This window comes from Eriocheir sinensis, chromosome 20 (assembly GCF_024679095.1).
Source record: "Eriocheir sinensis breed Jianghai 21 chromosome 20, ASM2467909v1, whole genome shotgun sequence".
Lineage (NCBI taxonomy): Eukaryota > Metazoa > Arthropoda > Malacostraca > Decapoda > Varunidae > Eriocheir > Eriocheir sinensis.
The window spans coordinates 1849918-1863328 of NC_066528.1; the positions used below are offsets into that span (position 1 = coordinate 1849918).

At 56.2% G+C, this 13411-nt stretch overlaps 2 protein-coding genes across 2 annotated transcripts; one reads left to right on the forward strand and one right to left on the reverse strand.

Annotated features, from left to right (window-relative positions):
* Positions 1 to 4539: 4539 nt before the first annotated feature.
* Positions 4540 to 7194, forward strand: LOC127001042 (keratin-associated protein 10-7-like). The gene is made up of 2 exons (XM_050865212.1): positions 4540 to 5266; positions 7163 to 7194. The coding sequence occupies exons 1-2, from the start codon at positions 4540 to 4542 to the stop codon at positions 7192 to 7194; spliced, it is 759 nt and encodes a 252-aa protein (XP_050721169.1).
* Positions 7195 to 7956: 762 nt separating this feature from the next.
* LOC127001043 (uncharacterized) lies at positions 7957 to 8415 on the reverse strand. Its single transcript, XM_050865213.1, has one exon. The coding sequence runs from the start codon at positions 8413 to 8415 to the stop codon at positions 7957 to 7959; it is 459 nt and encodes a 152-aa protein (XP_050721170.1).
* Between the last annotated feature and the right edge of the window lie 4996 nt (positions 8416 to 13411).

Below are 13411 nucleotides of genomic sequence, written 5' to 3' on the forward strand. Positions count from 1 at the left end.
ACTCATGGATGCCCAACTCCACCACTTTTGTGATGCCTCGACCAAAGCATACGCTGTCGTGTCATACGTGCGTCTCCAGGACGACGTCGGATTCGTGCATTGCAATTTTATTGCAGCACGTACGCGATTGGCCCCTATCAAAACGACCTCCATACCACGATTGGAGCTCTGCGCAGCCGTCCTGGCGGTTAGCTCTGACGCGAAGCTCCGAGGGGAAATCTCTCTCCCAATTGAAAGCTCCTCCTTCTGGACGGACAGTATGATTGTCCTCCAATACATTGCCAGCCCCTCTCGGTGTTTCCACACCTTTGTGGCGAACCGCCTCGGGACTATCCACCGCCTGTCTTCCCCTCCACAATGGCGTCACGTGAGATCCGAAGAACACCCGGCTGACGACGCCACACGAGGACTGCCTGCGCAAGTGCTGTTAACGGGTGGACGGTGGAGACATGGCCCCGCTTTCCTACGCTTGCCCTTGGACTCCTGGCCTTTACTTCCGGGTGACCCCGCGGTAGACCTCGACAATGACCCGGAGGTGAAGCGGGACGTTACCACCCTCACAATGGAGGCGCAGATGCCAACTACGATTGACCAGCTTCTGTCCCGTTATTCGTCCTGGTACGCCTTACAACGGGCTGTAGCCCGGCTCCGCCGGTTTGCTGTCTGGATCAAGGAGGGTCGCCCCAGCGGCCCGGGTTCCCGCCTTGCAGTGACCGAGCTCCAGCCGGCCCGGACGGCCATCCTCAAATATGTGCAAAGGGCCCACCTCCAGGACGACATCGCGGCTCTCCGACGTGGCAGACTCACCAAGAGGAACACACTCTATAGGTTGGAACCAACTCTCGACACCCAGGGCCTTCTTCGCGTGGGGGTCGGCGTTTGACGCCTCGGATACCTACTCCCACGATGCCCCTCTTCCTCCCTAAGACTCACCATGTGACGGCCCTGATTGTCCGGGACGTCCACATCTTCTTGGCGCGGCACCCGGGAGAGAACATACCCTGGCATGCTTACGTGGCCAGTACTGGGTGGTCGCGGGCCGCCCCTTGATCGACCGGCTCCTGCGTAACTGTTTCGTTTGTCGCCGGGTGAACAGCAGGCCGCTGGTGCAACGCCAGGGCGAGTTGCCGGTGGAACGGATCGCTGCTGGCAACCCACCCTTCACTCACACCGGGGTCGACTGTTTCGGCCCGTTCGGTGTCACTTGTATGCGGCGATCGGTGAAGCGTTTCGGCTGCGTCTTCACCTGCCTCAGCTCCCGTGCGGCGCATTTAGAGGTCCTGGATTCTCTCGATGCTGCCGCTTTCCTCAACGCCCTCATGCGCTTCATTGCCCGGCGCGGCCCCCCGGCGAAACTGTTCTCCGACATGGGGACCAACTTCCAGCGGGCTGCCAAGGATCTCCACGCCGCGGCCCGGGGCTGGCGGGACGACGCCAGGGTGGAGGAAACCTTACATCGGAGGGCCATCGAGTGGGTCTTCCTGCCGCCTACCGCCTCGCACATGGGCGGCGTGTGGGAACGACAGATCCGTTCTGTCCGCAAGATCCTGTCCTCCATCATTGGCACCCAGCGTCTTGACGACGACCGGCTGCGCACGTTGTTTTGTGAGGTCGAGGCTACTCTCAATAGCCGCCCCCTTACAGCCTCCCCGGGTGATGCTTCTGAGCCTGCGGCGCTTACTCCTGACCATCTTCTGCGTGTCGGGGCTGGTTTCCACTTACCCCGGGAAGAGCGTTCCTTGGGTGACACTTTCCGCCGCCGTTGGACACATGCTCAGGCCCTGGCTGATCGGTTCTGGGTCCGCTGGCGGGCGGAATATCTCCACACCCTCCGCATGCGTCAACGCCGGATTGCTCCCGCCCGCAACCTGCGCGTCGGCGACCTCGTCCTCCTCACCGAACCCCTCCTGCCGCGTAACCATTGGCGTCTTGGCAGGGTTCTTCAGGTCTTCCCGGGTTCCGATGGTTTGGTTCGGAGGGTCCGCCTTCGCACCGGTTCAGGGACTCTCGTTCGCCCCGTCGTCAAACTCTGTCTACTCGAGGGTGATGTCGCTTCCTCTCCGCCCTCGCCTTCGGCCGCTGCACGCTGACGCCTGATGGCTGCTGGTTGCCCTTTTTTTTTTGGTTGTTTACGCCGCCCGCGCGCAATCAAGGGGGGAGTGTAGCCGCGGTGCCGCCGGTGTACGCGGCGCCGCGGAAAGGGTTAAAGGTCAGTGGTGTATGTTTACGCGTCGACGCGCTTATCAGGACCGTCTTCGCCCATATATTGACCCACTAGGGTCAAAGGGTAATGCCTCCTAGGATTAATGTAGGGTAACGTAGGGTTAAGGGGTTAATGTGGTGGAGGCGTAGGCCATTACTCGAGGCTTGAGTGTCAATAGGGAACCGTCATCCCGATGGCGGGCTGAACGGAGGTCAAGGTAGTAGCAGGCTGGCGTTCATACTGTTAACACGGCGTTGATGGAACTGGAAGGAGTAATCTGACTAACCCCGCAATGTGTATGTATCTCTTTCTCTGTTATCGTCTAGCGTCTAAGTATCTCCTGATTCCACAATATTGTAATACATTTCCTTAACGTCTAAGGTTATTCTGCCTCCCACAAGTGTACAAGTACATTCATGTTAACGACGAGTGGTACGGGTTGTCCTGCCACGGAATATAAGGATAAAGTTTACATTCATGTTCATATGTCGGACTGTAGGGATTTGCCCCATCCCGGAAAATGTAGAGATAAGGTGTAGTGTACCTCACATTGTAATGTTTCATGATATCGGCTTGCAGGTTTGACCACTGTACAATAAACCGTGACGTGAGTTCGACACAGCGGTTTCAGTCATCCTTGGCACTCACTCAACAAGCGCTGGTCACCGCGCTTACAAGGGGAAAGAAGAGGAAGCTGAGAGAATTTGGGGAAGGGACAGATGAGGGGAGGAGAGAGTGGAGAAGGTGTGATGAAGAGATGGGAGAGGCTGTGGTGATGGGGGTGTTGGTGAGTGCGGTGGGTGCGGGTCTGGCCATGGGTTCACCGGCGGCTGGCCTTCACACGTATAGTTCCTGTGGCGCGCGGCAGTGTCGGGGACGGAAACAGGGCAGGCGAGGATTGGAATATTTATTGGGCCAGCACCTGTGTTACCCTCCACCTGCTTCCCTTCCCTTACTCCGTGTGCGTGTGTGTGTGTGTGTGTGTGTGTGTGTGTGTGTGTGTGTGTCTCTCTCTCTCTCTCTCTCTCTCTCTCTCTCTCTCTCTCTCTCTCTCTCTCTCAATTGTAGATACTGTTTGTGAATAAAAAAAATAATCAATCAATCTCATTCTTTCTCTCTTACACACACACACACACACACACACACACACCTACACGCCCTTCCCTCCCCCCATACATATCCCCCTCATCCCCCCACACACAAATTGCAACTCCCGGGGACGTGTGGCCAAAAAATGCAAGTTAGTATTTTCCGGAGTAATAATAAACGTTTGCCGATGGATTACCGCTGATCTACTTGTGTTTGTGTAAATATTGGAAAGCCATTTATCGCCGGCCCCGACCTGTACGCGACGGAGAGAGAGAGAGAGAGAGAGAGAGAGAGAGAGAGGGTGGCGTAGGTTTTGCCAATACAACAAAGGCTTATATATGTAAATGTATGTATGTGTGTGTTACCGCCATTCAGAGAGACAAAGATAGAGTGAAAGAGACAGAGAGAGAGAGAGACAGAGTGAGGGAGAGAGTGTCGGGTCAGAGGTCATTGGTTGATGTTTACGCGTTCACCGGTCTTATCGCATAGGGTTAATGCAGGGTTAATGTAGTGAATGCTTACATAAGGTCCTGAGGGTGACTCACGTAAGGGGCGACAGAGTCCCTGAGGGTGAGCTACAAGGGAGAAAAGGTAGCAGACGGTGTCAAGAATTGGTACTATCCACATGGATATCCTTTCTGTCTGAGTTTGTCCGAGTCCGAGAGCCCGAAGCACGTAAGTTAACTCGCTCTCGTGTCACATATGTAAATACGTCGCCCCTGTTCTGTCATTATAATGCCATATTAGTTGACTTGTTCTTTGTCCTAGTAGCCACAAATTGTGTTCCAGGTTTTGACCGAACAGGATCAAAATAAAGGTTCGTGTCGACGTGCGGGTGTCTCATTCTCCAGGTCAACATTATTGAAATCACCGCAGTTGCGGTAACAGTCAAAACGTGAATTCATTAGTGGTCTTAGTGACGAAGAAGACAGTGGAAGTGATCTTGACACCGTCTTGTGTGGGAGAAGGGCGGAAACCGCCCTCCTCCCGCGGCCCTCTGTGTGCGTGCCGCCCGCGGACCTGTGTGCGTGCTGCCCGCGGACCTGTGTGCGTGCTGCCTGCGGACCTCTGTGCCGCCTGCGGACCATGTGTGTGCTGAGCGCGGTCGTGTGTGCGTGCGTCCCGCGGACCTCTGTGGACTTATGTGTGCCGCCCGCGGACCATGTGTGTGTCGCCTGCGGACCTCTGTGTGCCGCCCGCGGACCTGTGTGTGCCGCCTGCGGACCTCTGTGTGCCGCCTGCGGACCATGTGTGTGCTGCCTGCGGACCTGTGTGCGTGCTGCCCGCGGACCTCTGTGTGCCGCCTGCGGACCTATGCGTGCTGCCTGCGGACCATGTGTGTCGCAGGCGACCTCTGTGTGCCGCCTGCGGACCATGTGTGTCGCCTGCGGACCTGTGTGCTGCCTGCGGACCATGTGTGTCGCCCGCGGACCTGTGTGTACCGCCCGCGGACCATGTGTGTCGCCCGCGGACCTGTGTGTGCTGCCTGCGGACCATGTGTGTGTCGCCTGCGGACCTGTGTGCCGCCCGCGGACCATGTGTGCCGCCCGCGGACCATGTGTGTGCCGCCTGCGGACCATGTAAAGCGCCTGCGGACCATGTGTGTGTCGCCCGCGGACCTGTGTGTGCGCCCGCGGACCATGTGTGTCGCCTGCGACCTCTGTGTGCCGCCTGCGGACCATGTGTGCTGCCCGCGGACCATGTGTGTGCCGCCCGCGGACCATGTGCGAGTAGCCCGCGGACCATGTGTGTGTCGCCCGCGGACCTCTGTGTGCCGCCCGCGGACCATGTGTGTGACTCCCGCGGACCTCTGTGTGCCGGCCGGGGACCATGTGTCGCCCGCGGACTGTGTGCCGCCTGCGGACCTTGTGTGTGTCGCCTGCGGACTTCTGTGTGCCGCCTGCGGCCCCGGGGGGTGTCGCCCGCGGACCATGTGTGTCGCCCGCGGACCTCTGTGTGCCGCCCGCGGACCAGGTGTGTGTCGCCCGCGGACCTTCTGTGTGCCGCCCGCGGACCATGTGTGCCGCCCGCGGACCATGTGTGTGTCGCCCGCGGACCATGTGTGTGTCGCCCGCGGACCTGTGTGTGCCGCCCGCGGACCATGTGTGTGCCGCCCGCGGACCATGTGTGTGTCGCCCGCGGACCTGTGTGTGCCGCCCGCGGACCATGTGTGTGTCGCCCGCGGACCTCTGTGTGCTGCCCGCGGACCATGTGTGTGTCGCCCGCGGACCTCTGCGTGCCGCCCGTCTCCGGCGGTCTTGTGTGTGTGTGCCGCCCGCCTCCCGTGCACCGGCGGCCTTGTGTGTGTGTGCCGCCTGCCTCCTGTGCACCGGCGGCCTAGTGTGTGTGTGCTGCCCGCCTCCCGTGCACCAGCGGCCTTGTGTGTGTGTGCCGCCCGCCTCCCGTGCACCGGCGGCCTTGTGTGTGTGTGCCGCCGGCCTCCTGTGCACCGGCGGCCTAGTGTGTGTGTGCTGCCCGCCTCCCGTGCACCAGCGGCCTTGTGTGTGTGCTGCCCGCCTCCTGTGCACCAGCGGCCTTGTGTGTGTGTGTGCTGCCCGCCTCCTGTGCACCGGCGGCCTTGTGTGTGTGCTGCCCGCCTCCCTGTGCACCAGCGGCCTTGTGTGTGTGCTGCCCGCCTCCCGTGCACCGGTGGCCTTGTGTGTGTGCTGCCCGCCTCCCGTGCACCAGCGGCCTTAGGTGTGTGTGCCTGCCTCCTGTGCACCGGCGGCTTGTGTGTGTGTGCCGCCGCCCCTGTGCACCGGCGGCCTTGTGTGTGTGCTGCCCGCCTCCCGTGCACCGGCGGCCTTGTGTGTGTGTGCCGCCCGCCTCCCGTGCACCAGCGGCCTTGTGTGTGTGTGCCGCCCGCCCCCTGTGCACCGGCGGCCTTGTGTGTGTGTGCCGCCCGCCTCCCGTGCACCGGCGGCCTTGTGTGTATGTGTACCGCCCGCCCCCTGTGCACCAGCGGCCTTGTGTGTGTGCTGCCCGCCTCCCGTGCACCGGCGGCCTTGTGTGTGTGCTGCCTGCCTCCCTGTGCACCGGCGGCCTTGTGTGTGTTGCCGCCTGCCTCCCGTGCACTGGCGGCCTTGTGTGTGCTGCCCGCCTCCCGTGCACCAGCGGCCTTGTGTGTGTGCTGCCCGCCTCCCGTGCACCAGCGGCTTTGTGTGTGTGTGCCGCCCCCTGTGCACCGGCGGCCTTGTGTGTGTGCCGCCCGCCCCCCGTGCACCGGCGGGCTTAGGTGTGTGCTGCCCGCCTCCCGTGCACCAGCGGCCTTGTGTGTGTGCCCGCCTCCCGTGCATCGGCGGCCTTGTGTGTGTGCTGCCCGCCTCCCGTACACAAGCGGCCTTGTGTGTGTGTGTGCCGCCCGCCCCCCGTGCACCAGCGGCCTTGTTTGTGCGTTCCCCCCGACTCCCGTGCACCGGCGGACTTGTGTGTGTTCGCCGCCCGCCTCCCGTGCACCGGCGGCACGACACTGTGCAATGTGACGACAATGATGTAGGCCCTGGCGGAAACTGTAAAACTGTTACAGAGTGGAAAGAACTCATCCATATCTAATGAACAGGCAACGGCCTCTTCTGAACCGAATCTGCTCCTTGCGTTAGAACCTCCGAACCAGGGAAGGAAATAAAGTCACTCCGTCCCTGCGGCCTTGACATCTACTGGACAGGCAACGGGCCCTTCTGAACCAAATCTGCCGTGTCTCATTGGAACCTCCGAACCAGGGGGAGGAAATAATCTCACTCCCGTCCCCCGCCGCCTTGAGATCTACTGGACAGGCAACGGCCCCTTCTGAACCAAATCTGCCCTGTCTCATTGGAACCTCCGAACCAGGGGGAGGAAATAATCTCACTCCTGTCCCCCGCACCCTCACAGGTCGGGACTATCAAAACTGCTATGCAGAATGAGGAAATAGAGACGTATATAGTGGGCCCATGAAGGAAAACTTAAGGAGTTGCCTCGCGATGGAAACTCAGAAGGCAGGGCATGAAAGACCCTGGGCCCTTCTCGAAAAACGCCATGGCAATAAACACACTTATATGCGGAAGCTGACAGGGAGGCTTCTCGTAGGGCCGTCAGTGAGTCTCCAAGATCTGAAGGGTATGACACGACTGGTACATGACATGTTTTGCATTGACGGCTTAAAAGCAATGGGAGAACTCCACCAAATCGAAAACCTTCAGATGACGCTCGCCGCGGCTAAGAGATTCAAAGGTGTAATCGCGCCTATGAAGGGTAAATGTGGACTGTATGAATGTATAATGTTCGGGAAAGAGCGGGGCGCCCCGAGCGAGTCGTCGGGGTACCCCGGCATGTTGTTTACAGTGCCGAAAAGGCCTAGATAAGGAGGGCCTCATGATTGACCCTGGGGTCAAATGAGGGGACATGGAGAGGTTCGACCCTGACGGGAGGAGAGACGGGATAAAACGGCGTCAGAGGAAGACGGCAGAGTTCCTGTCTCCCACGGCTGACGAAAAAGAGAGGAGCTGCAAAGGCAGTCATTAGACCTCAAGAATGAGCGTACCACGAGCGACCAGGCCCACGGGCTGGCTGAAGGACGCCATCCACGGGGCTGCGACTTGGTGGCAGTGGTCGAGCCCACGGGCTGTCTGAAGGACGCCATCCGTGGGGCTGCGACGTGGTGGCAGTGGTCGGTCCAACGGGCTGGCTTAAGACAGCCACCAGTGGGGCTGCGACTTGGCGGCAGTGGTCGGGCCCACGTGCTGGCTGAAGGACGCCACCCGGGTGGCTGCGTCTTGGCGGCAGTGGTCGGGCCCCCATGCTGGCTGAAGGATGCCACCCGTTGTCCTGTGACTTGGCGGCAGTGGTCGGGCCCACGGGCTGGCTGAAGGACGCCACCCGTGGTCCTGTGACTTGGCAGCAGTGGTCGGGCCCACGGGCTGGCTGAAGGAAGCCTCCAGTGGTGCTGTGACTTGGCGGCCGTGGTCGGGCCCACGGGCTGGCTGAGGGAAGCCATCCGTGGGGCTGCGACTTGGCAGCAGTGGTTGGGTCCATGGGCTGTCTAAGGGAAGCCACCCGTTGGGCTGCGACTTGGCAGTGGTCGGCCCATGGCTGGCTGAGGGAAGCCACCCGTGGGGCTGTGACTTGGCGGCAGTGGTCGGGCCCATGGGCTGGCTATGGGAAGCCACCCGTGGGGCTGCGACTTGGTGGCAGTGGTCGGCCCACGGGCTGGCTGTAACGCCACCCGTGGGGCTGCGACTTGGCGGCGGTGACGTCGGGCCCACGGGCTGGCTCAGTAGTCACCCGTGGGGCTGCGACTTGGCGGCAGTGGTCCCACGGGCTGGCTGTCACGCCACCCGTGGGCTGCGGCTTGGCATAAGATCGCCTGCTCCGCGCCGAGCCCACGGCTGGCTATTACGCCACCTGTGGGACTGCGGCTTGGCATAAGACCGCCCACTCCGCGCCAGGCCCACGGGCTGGCTGTAACGCCGCCCGTGGGGCTGCGGCTTAATTGGCACCAGTGGAATTGTTGTTGGCGTGTGGCTCGGAAGCCGCCGGCTCTTGGTCCGGCGGCTCGTGTGACGGTCCTTCTTGTCTCATGTCTCTTGTCAGCCTGCCGTGGCAGGTCCCTGCCCCCCCGGGATCCTGGTGTTGGGGTCAGGACCCGTGGCGCGCGTCGCCCCTTCCTCCGAGTCGCCTCCTCCCGGGCCGGGACCGCACCTCCCGCTTCCTGTCCCTTCTGCTGCGCCTGGGGTTCGTCTCTGGCCCTGTCCCTGCCCGGGAGGGGCCAGTGGGGGCCTCGCCTTATCTCCCACCTCCTCACGCCGTCGACTGCTGTGGTTCCCCCTTTCTCGGGTTGGGGCTCACGGTTTCCTTCCTGTCTCCCCGCCGTCGTCGGATCCCTAGGTGCCTCCTTCCTGGCGAGCGAGGCCCATCCTCGCGGGGAGGTCCCTAGCTGCTCTTCCACGGCCGGCGTGACTGGTGGCTGGGCCTGGTGCCGTCTCGCTACTTCATCGTCCCTTCCGACTGCTTCCGTACCTGTTGCTGGCCCCCTACGTGTTTTGGGGTTTCGTGCGAAGCCCGACAGGGGGAGTGTTACCGCCATTCAGAGAGACAAAGATAGAGTGAAAGAGACAGAGAGAGAGAGAGACAGAGTGAGGGAGAGAGTGTCGGGTCAGAGGTCATTGGTTGATGTTTACGCGTTCACCGGTCTTATCGCATAGGGTTAATGCAGGGTTAATGTAGTGAATGCTTACATAAGGTCCTGAGGGTGACTCACGTAAGGGGCGACAGAGTCCCTGAGGGTGAGCTACAAGGGAGAAAAGGTAGCAGACGGTGTCAAGAATTGGTACTATCCACATGGATATCCTTTCTGTCTGAGTTTGTCCGAGTCCGAGAGCCCGAAGCACGTAAGTTAACTCGCTCTCGTGTCACATATGTAAATACGTCGCCCCTGTTCTGTCATTATAATGCCATATTAGTTGACTTGTTCTTTGTCCTAGTAGCCACAAATTGTGTTCCAGGTCTGGACCCACCAGGATCAAAATAAAGGTTCGTGTCGACGGGCGGGTGTCTCATGCTCCAGGTCAACATTATTGAAATCACCGCAGTTGCGGTACCATGTGTTTGTTTGTTTGTTTGTGTGGGAGATATGGTGTGTGTGTGTGTGTGTGTGTGTGTGTGTGTGTTTGGGGGGAAATATGGTGTGTATGTGTGAGTGTGTGTGTGTGTGTGTGTGTGTGTGTGTGTGTGTCATGGCTGGATGTATAATAAATCCTTGCACCAAAGCGGCTTATGGAATTGGCTTACATTTATTCAACAAACACAAAGCCAACGAGGTCGAGTTTGTTGCCGCCCGCGTCCACATTGTGCGCGGGGTGTTTTAGTACGTGTGTGTGTGTGTGTTGGTGTAAGAGAGAGAGAGAGAGAGAGAGAGAGAGAGAGAGAGAGAGAGAGAGAGAGAGAGAGAGAGAGAGAGAGAGAGAGAGAGAGAGAGAGAGAGAGAGAGAGAGAGAGAGAGAGACGGACAGACAGACAGACAGACAGTTTTAGCGTAATAAGTAAGTGAAAAAAAAAAGTATAAATACGCTGGTGAAAATTGTATAGAGTGGACGAGCTCTCATTACCACAAGTTACAGACGAACACAATACATATTTACTTCCCTGACCCTTTCTTCCTATACTGTGGACATGAGTACGTATATATAACAGGCCCAGCAGACACACGTACAAGGCGATCTCACTCACTCACGGCGGGGAAACGAGTCCCAAGTCCTCGCCCGCACGGTTAAAAAAGAAAGGAAGTTAGAAAAAGAAAGAGAAAAGAGAAGATAGGAAAATATGTGTATGGTGGCGCAAAAGATCAGGGAATAATGTTTTCTTTCTTTTCTTCTCTTCCTTTTCGTCTTCTCTTTCCCTCTTCTTGTTCATGTTTTTCCTTAATTTTCTTGTATTTAGTCATATTCTACTTTTACTTTTTTTTTCTCCAATTTTACATCGTCTTCCATATCTCCTCCTCCTCCTCCTACTACTACTACTACTACTACTACTACTACTACTACTACTAGTACTACCACTTCTCCTCCTCCTCCTTCTATTACTTCACAGGTCGTTTTATTCAACACATTTCCAGGATGGGGGTCACTTTTTCACTCCCTGCCCTCGTTGCAACTGCGCTGCCGCCGCTGCGAGTACCAATTTGAACTTGCCGATTCGCCCAGCCGTCTGTTTTAGGGGGAACATTTATATCGCAAGCTAGCCACTGACGATGTGTGTGTTTGCGTGTGTGTGTGTGTGTCTCTTATTTCACCTTTGTATTATCAATCTACTTTCCTATATCTTTCTATCTGTCTATATCTATCTATCTAAATGTATGTATGTATCTATCTATCTATCTACCTATGTATCTATTTATCTATCTATATGGCAGAGAGAGTAATCCACATTCATATGGCAGGAATGTGCATCTATCTGTCTATCTGTATCTATCTGTCTATCTATCTATCCATCTATCTACCTATCCATCTACTATCTAGGCATAGGTTCATCCGTGTCAGATATCGCATCAAGAGAAAGAAAAAGAGAAAGAAAGGCCCCCTTGCAAATATGTGTTCCTGGGGGTCCTACAACACTGTCTATTATTTCCCCCGGTGAGTTTTCGAGGAACTTGTCAAAGGCAGTCCAGCCGGCGCAGAGGAAAGCCGCGGACTGTTTGATGTGACGTTTTCCAGTGGCGGGTAAGAGTGGGAGGAGGAGAGTATGGTTGAAGAAATGTGTGTGTGTGTGTGTGTGTGTGTGTGTGTGTGTGTGTGTGTGTGTGTTTCGTCGTGGTAGTTTTGTATTAGGTAAGTTTTTGGGTTAATATGTTTTTTTTTTCTTTTTTTTCGTTGTTTTTCTTGTTTTCTTCTTGTTTTTGTTCATGACTTTTTTTTCTTTTCTTCGTCATCGTCATCCTCTTCCTCCTCCTGCTCCTCTTCTTTTTTTCTTGTTCTTGTTCTTTATCTTCTTTTTTTTTGTTTGTTTTTGCTCTTGTTTTTCTTCCTCCTCCTCTACTATTATTATCATCATCATCCACATCATCATCATCATTATCATTATTAAAGTTGTAATAATTGTAGTAGTAGTAGTAGTAGTAGTAGTAGTAGTAGAGGGACGCGTGCTCATGGTTGTTGCCGGAAAACACTTGGTCTTGGCCGCTCACCGCAGCTCCTGTCAGGGGACCAGGTATAGGAGAGGGAAGGGAGGGGCGACTCACGTAACTCAAGTCCTGGATGTCGGCCAACGCTCCACACCTCAGCTTTGCCTCTTTGCCTGGCCCTCCTGCCCCCGCCTCCCTCACGCATACCTGTGGCGGGTTAAGTCATCGCGGCAGCTTTGGGCCTCAGATCAGATGAAGGGTGTCCGGTATAACTTTTCAACAGCACCAAATTAAAAAAAAAAAAAAAGATATTCCCTTAGTCCTTTGGTGCAGTGGTTAGCGTGGTTAGCTAGGAATCCGCGGGTCTGGGTTCGAATCCCGCCCAGTTGTTCATCCACCCGCTCGGACTGGTCGATAAATGGGTACCTGATTTTATGTCCCGCAATGAGTTGGTTAGAACTCATTACCCCGGGACATAGAATCAGTTTACCCTCACCAGGCTTCCCCAGGTACCCATTTATCGAGCAGTCCGTTGCTAAATTATCGTACTCAGCGCATTGCATTTTCGTTGTTTCTGACCGGTAACTATAGCAAAAAAGAACGAAACCTATAATTTTTTAACAGTTTTAACGCTAACTTTAATTTCCTATCGTTATTTGTGTGGTTACGACAGTCTTGGAGCCTAAAAATGAAAAATGCAATGTTTACTGTACGACAATTTGGCAACGTTGGTTCTAACCCACCACAGACTCAGGGTCAATGCTATGGAGATGAGCACCACGGCCACGCGCAGCTACAGTGTATGCCCCCTGCTTTTACGTATCTTTTTGTTGCACATTATAATCCCGCTCTACTTTTCCGCAGCCAGAGAATAAGTTCCCTGTATGTTTCGGTATCTCTACTCTCCTCAAATATCTGGAGTCCACTTGTATGCAAATTTCTTCACAAAACTGCTTCCTTATTTTCGCAAATGTTGTGTACGCCTTCAGAAAATTCTCCAAACTTTTCTCTGTCTCTGTTCTGACCTTGTGTGTGTGTGTGTGTGTGTGTGTGTGTGTGTGTGTGTGTGTGGGCTGGGAAGTGGCCGCCGTCGTCCAGCGTTAACCTGTGTTTACCTGTCCTGTAAATACCAATCAGAGGACCTACCGAGGAATCCGTTAAGTTCTTTCTCATGTGATGGTACTTGTTAAGCAGTTCCCAGACGTGTTATAATTACTGTCTCTTCCTTTGTCACGTGACCCACCTCCCCCTCTCTCTCCACCTGTCCTGTTCATACTAATCAGAAGACCTACCAAGGAATGCGTCAAGTTCTTTCTCATGTGTTGGTTCTTGCTAAGCAGCTCCAAGACGTGTCATGATTACTGCCTCTTCCTTCGTTGTCTCGTGACGCACCTCCCTCTCTCTCCACCTGTCCTGTGCATACAGAAGACCTACCGAGGAATGCGTTAAGGTCTTTCTCTCATTTATTGGCATTTGTTTTGCCGTTCCCAGACTTATGATCATGACCTCCACCTTGCCTAGTAGTG

Excerpts from the sequence above, each read along its gene's own strand:
- LOC127001042 (XM_050865212.1), top strand. The coding sequence starts at position 4,540 with ATGTGTGTGCTGCCTGCGGACCTGTGTGCGTGCTGCCCGCGGACCTCT. Across the intron at positions 5,267-7,162 it reads GTGTGCCGCCCGCGGACCAG|GTCGGGACTATCAAAACTGC; the intron begins GTGTGTGTCGCC and ends GCACCCTCACAG.
- LOC127001043 (XM_050865213.1), bottom strand. The coding sequence starts at position 8,415 with ATGGGCCCGACCACTGCCGCCAAGTCACAGCCCCACGGGTGGCTTCCC.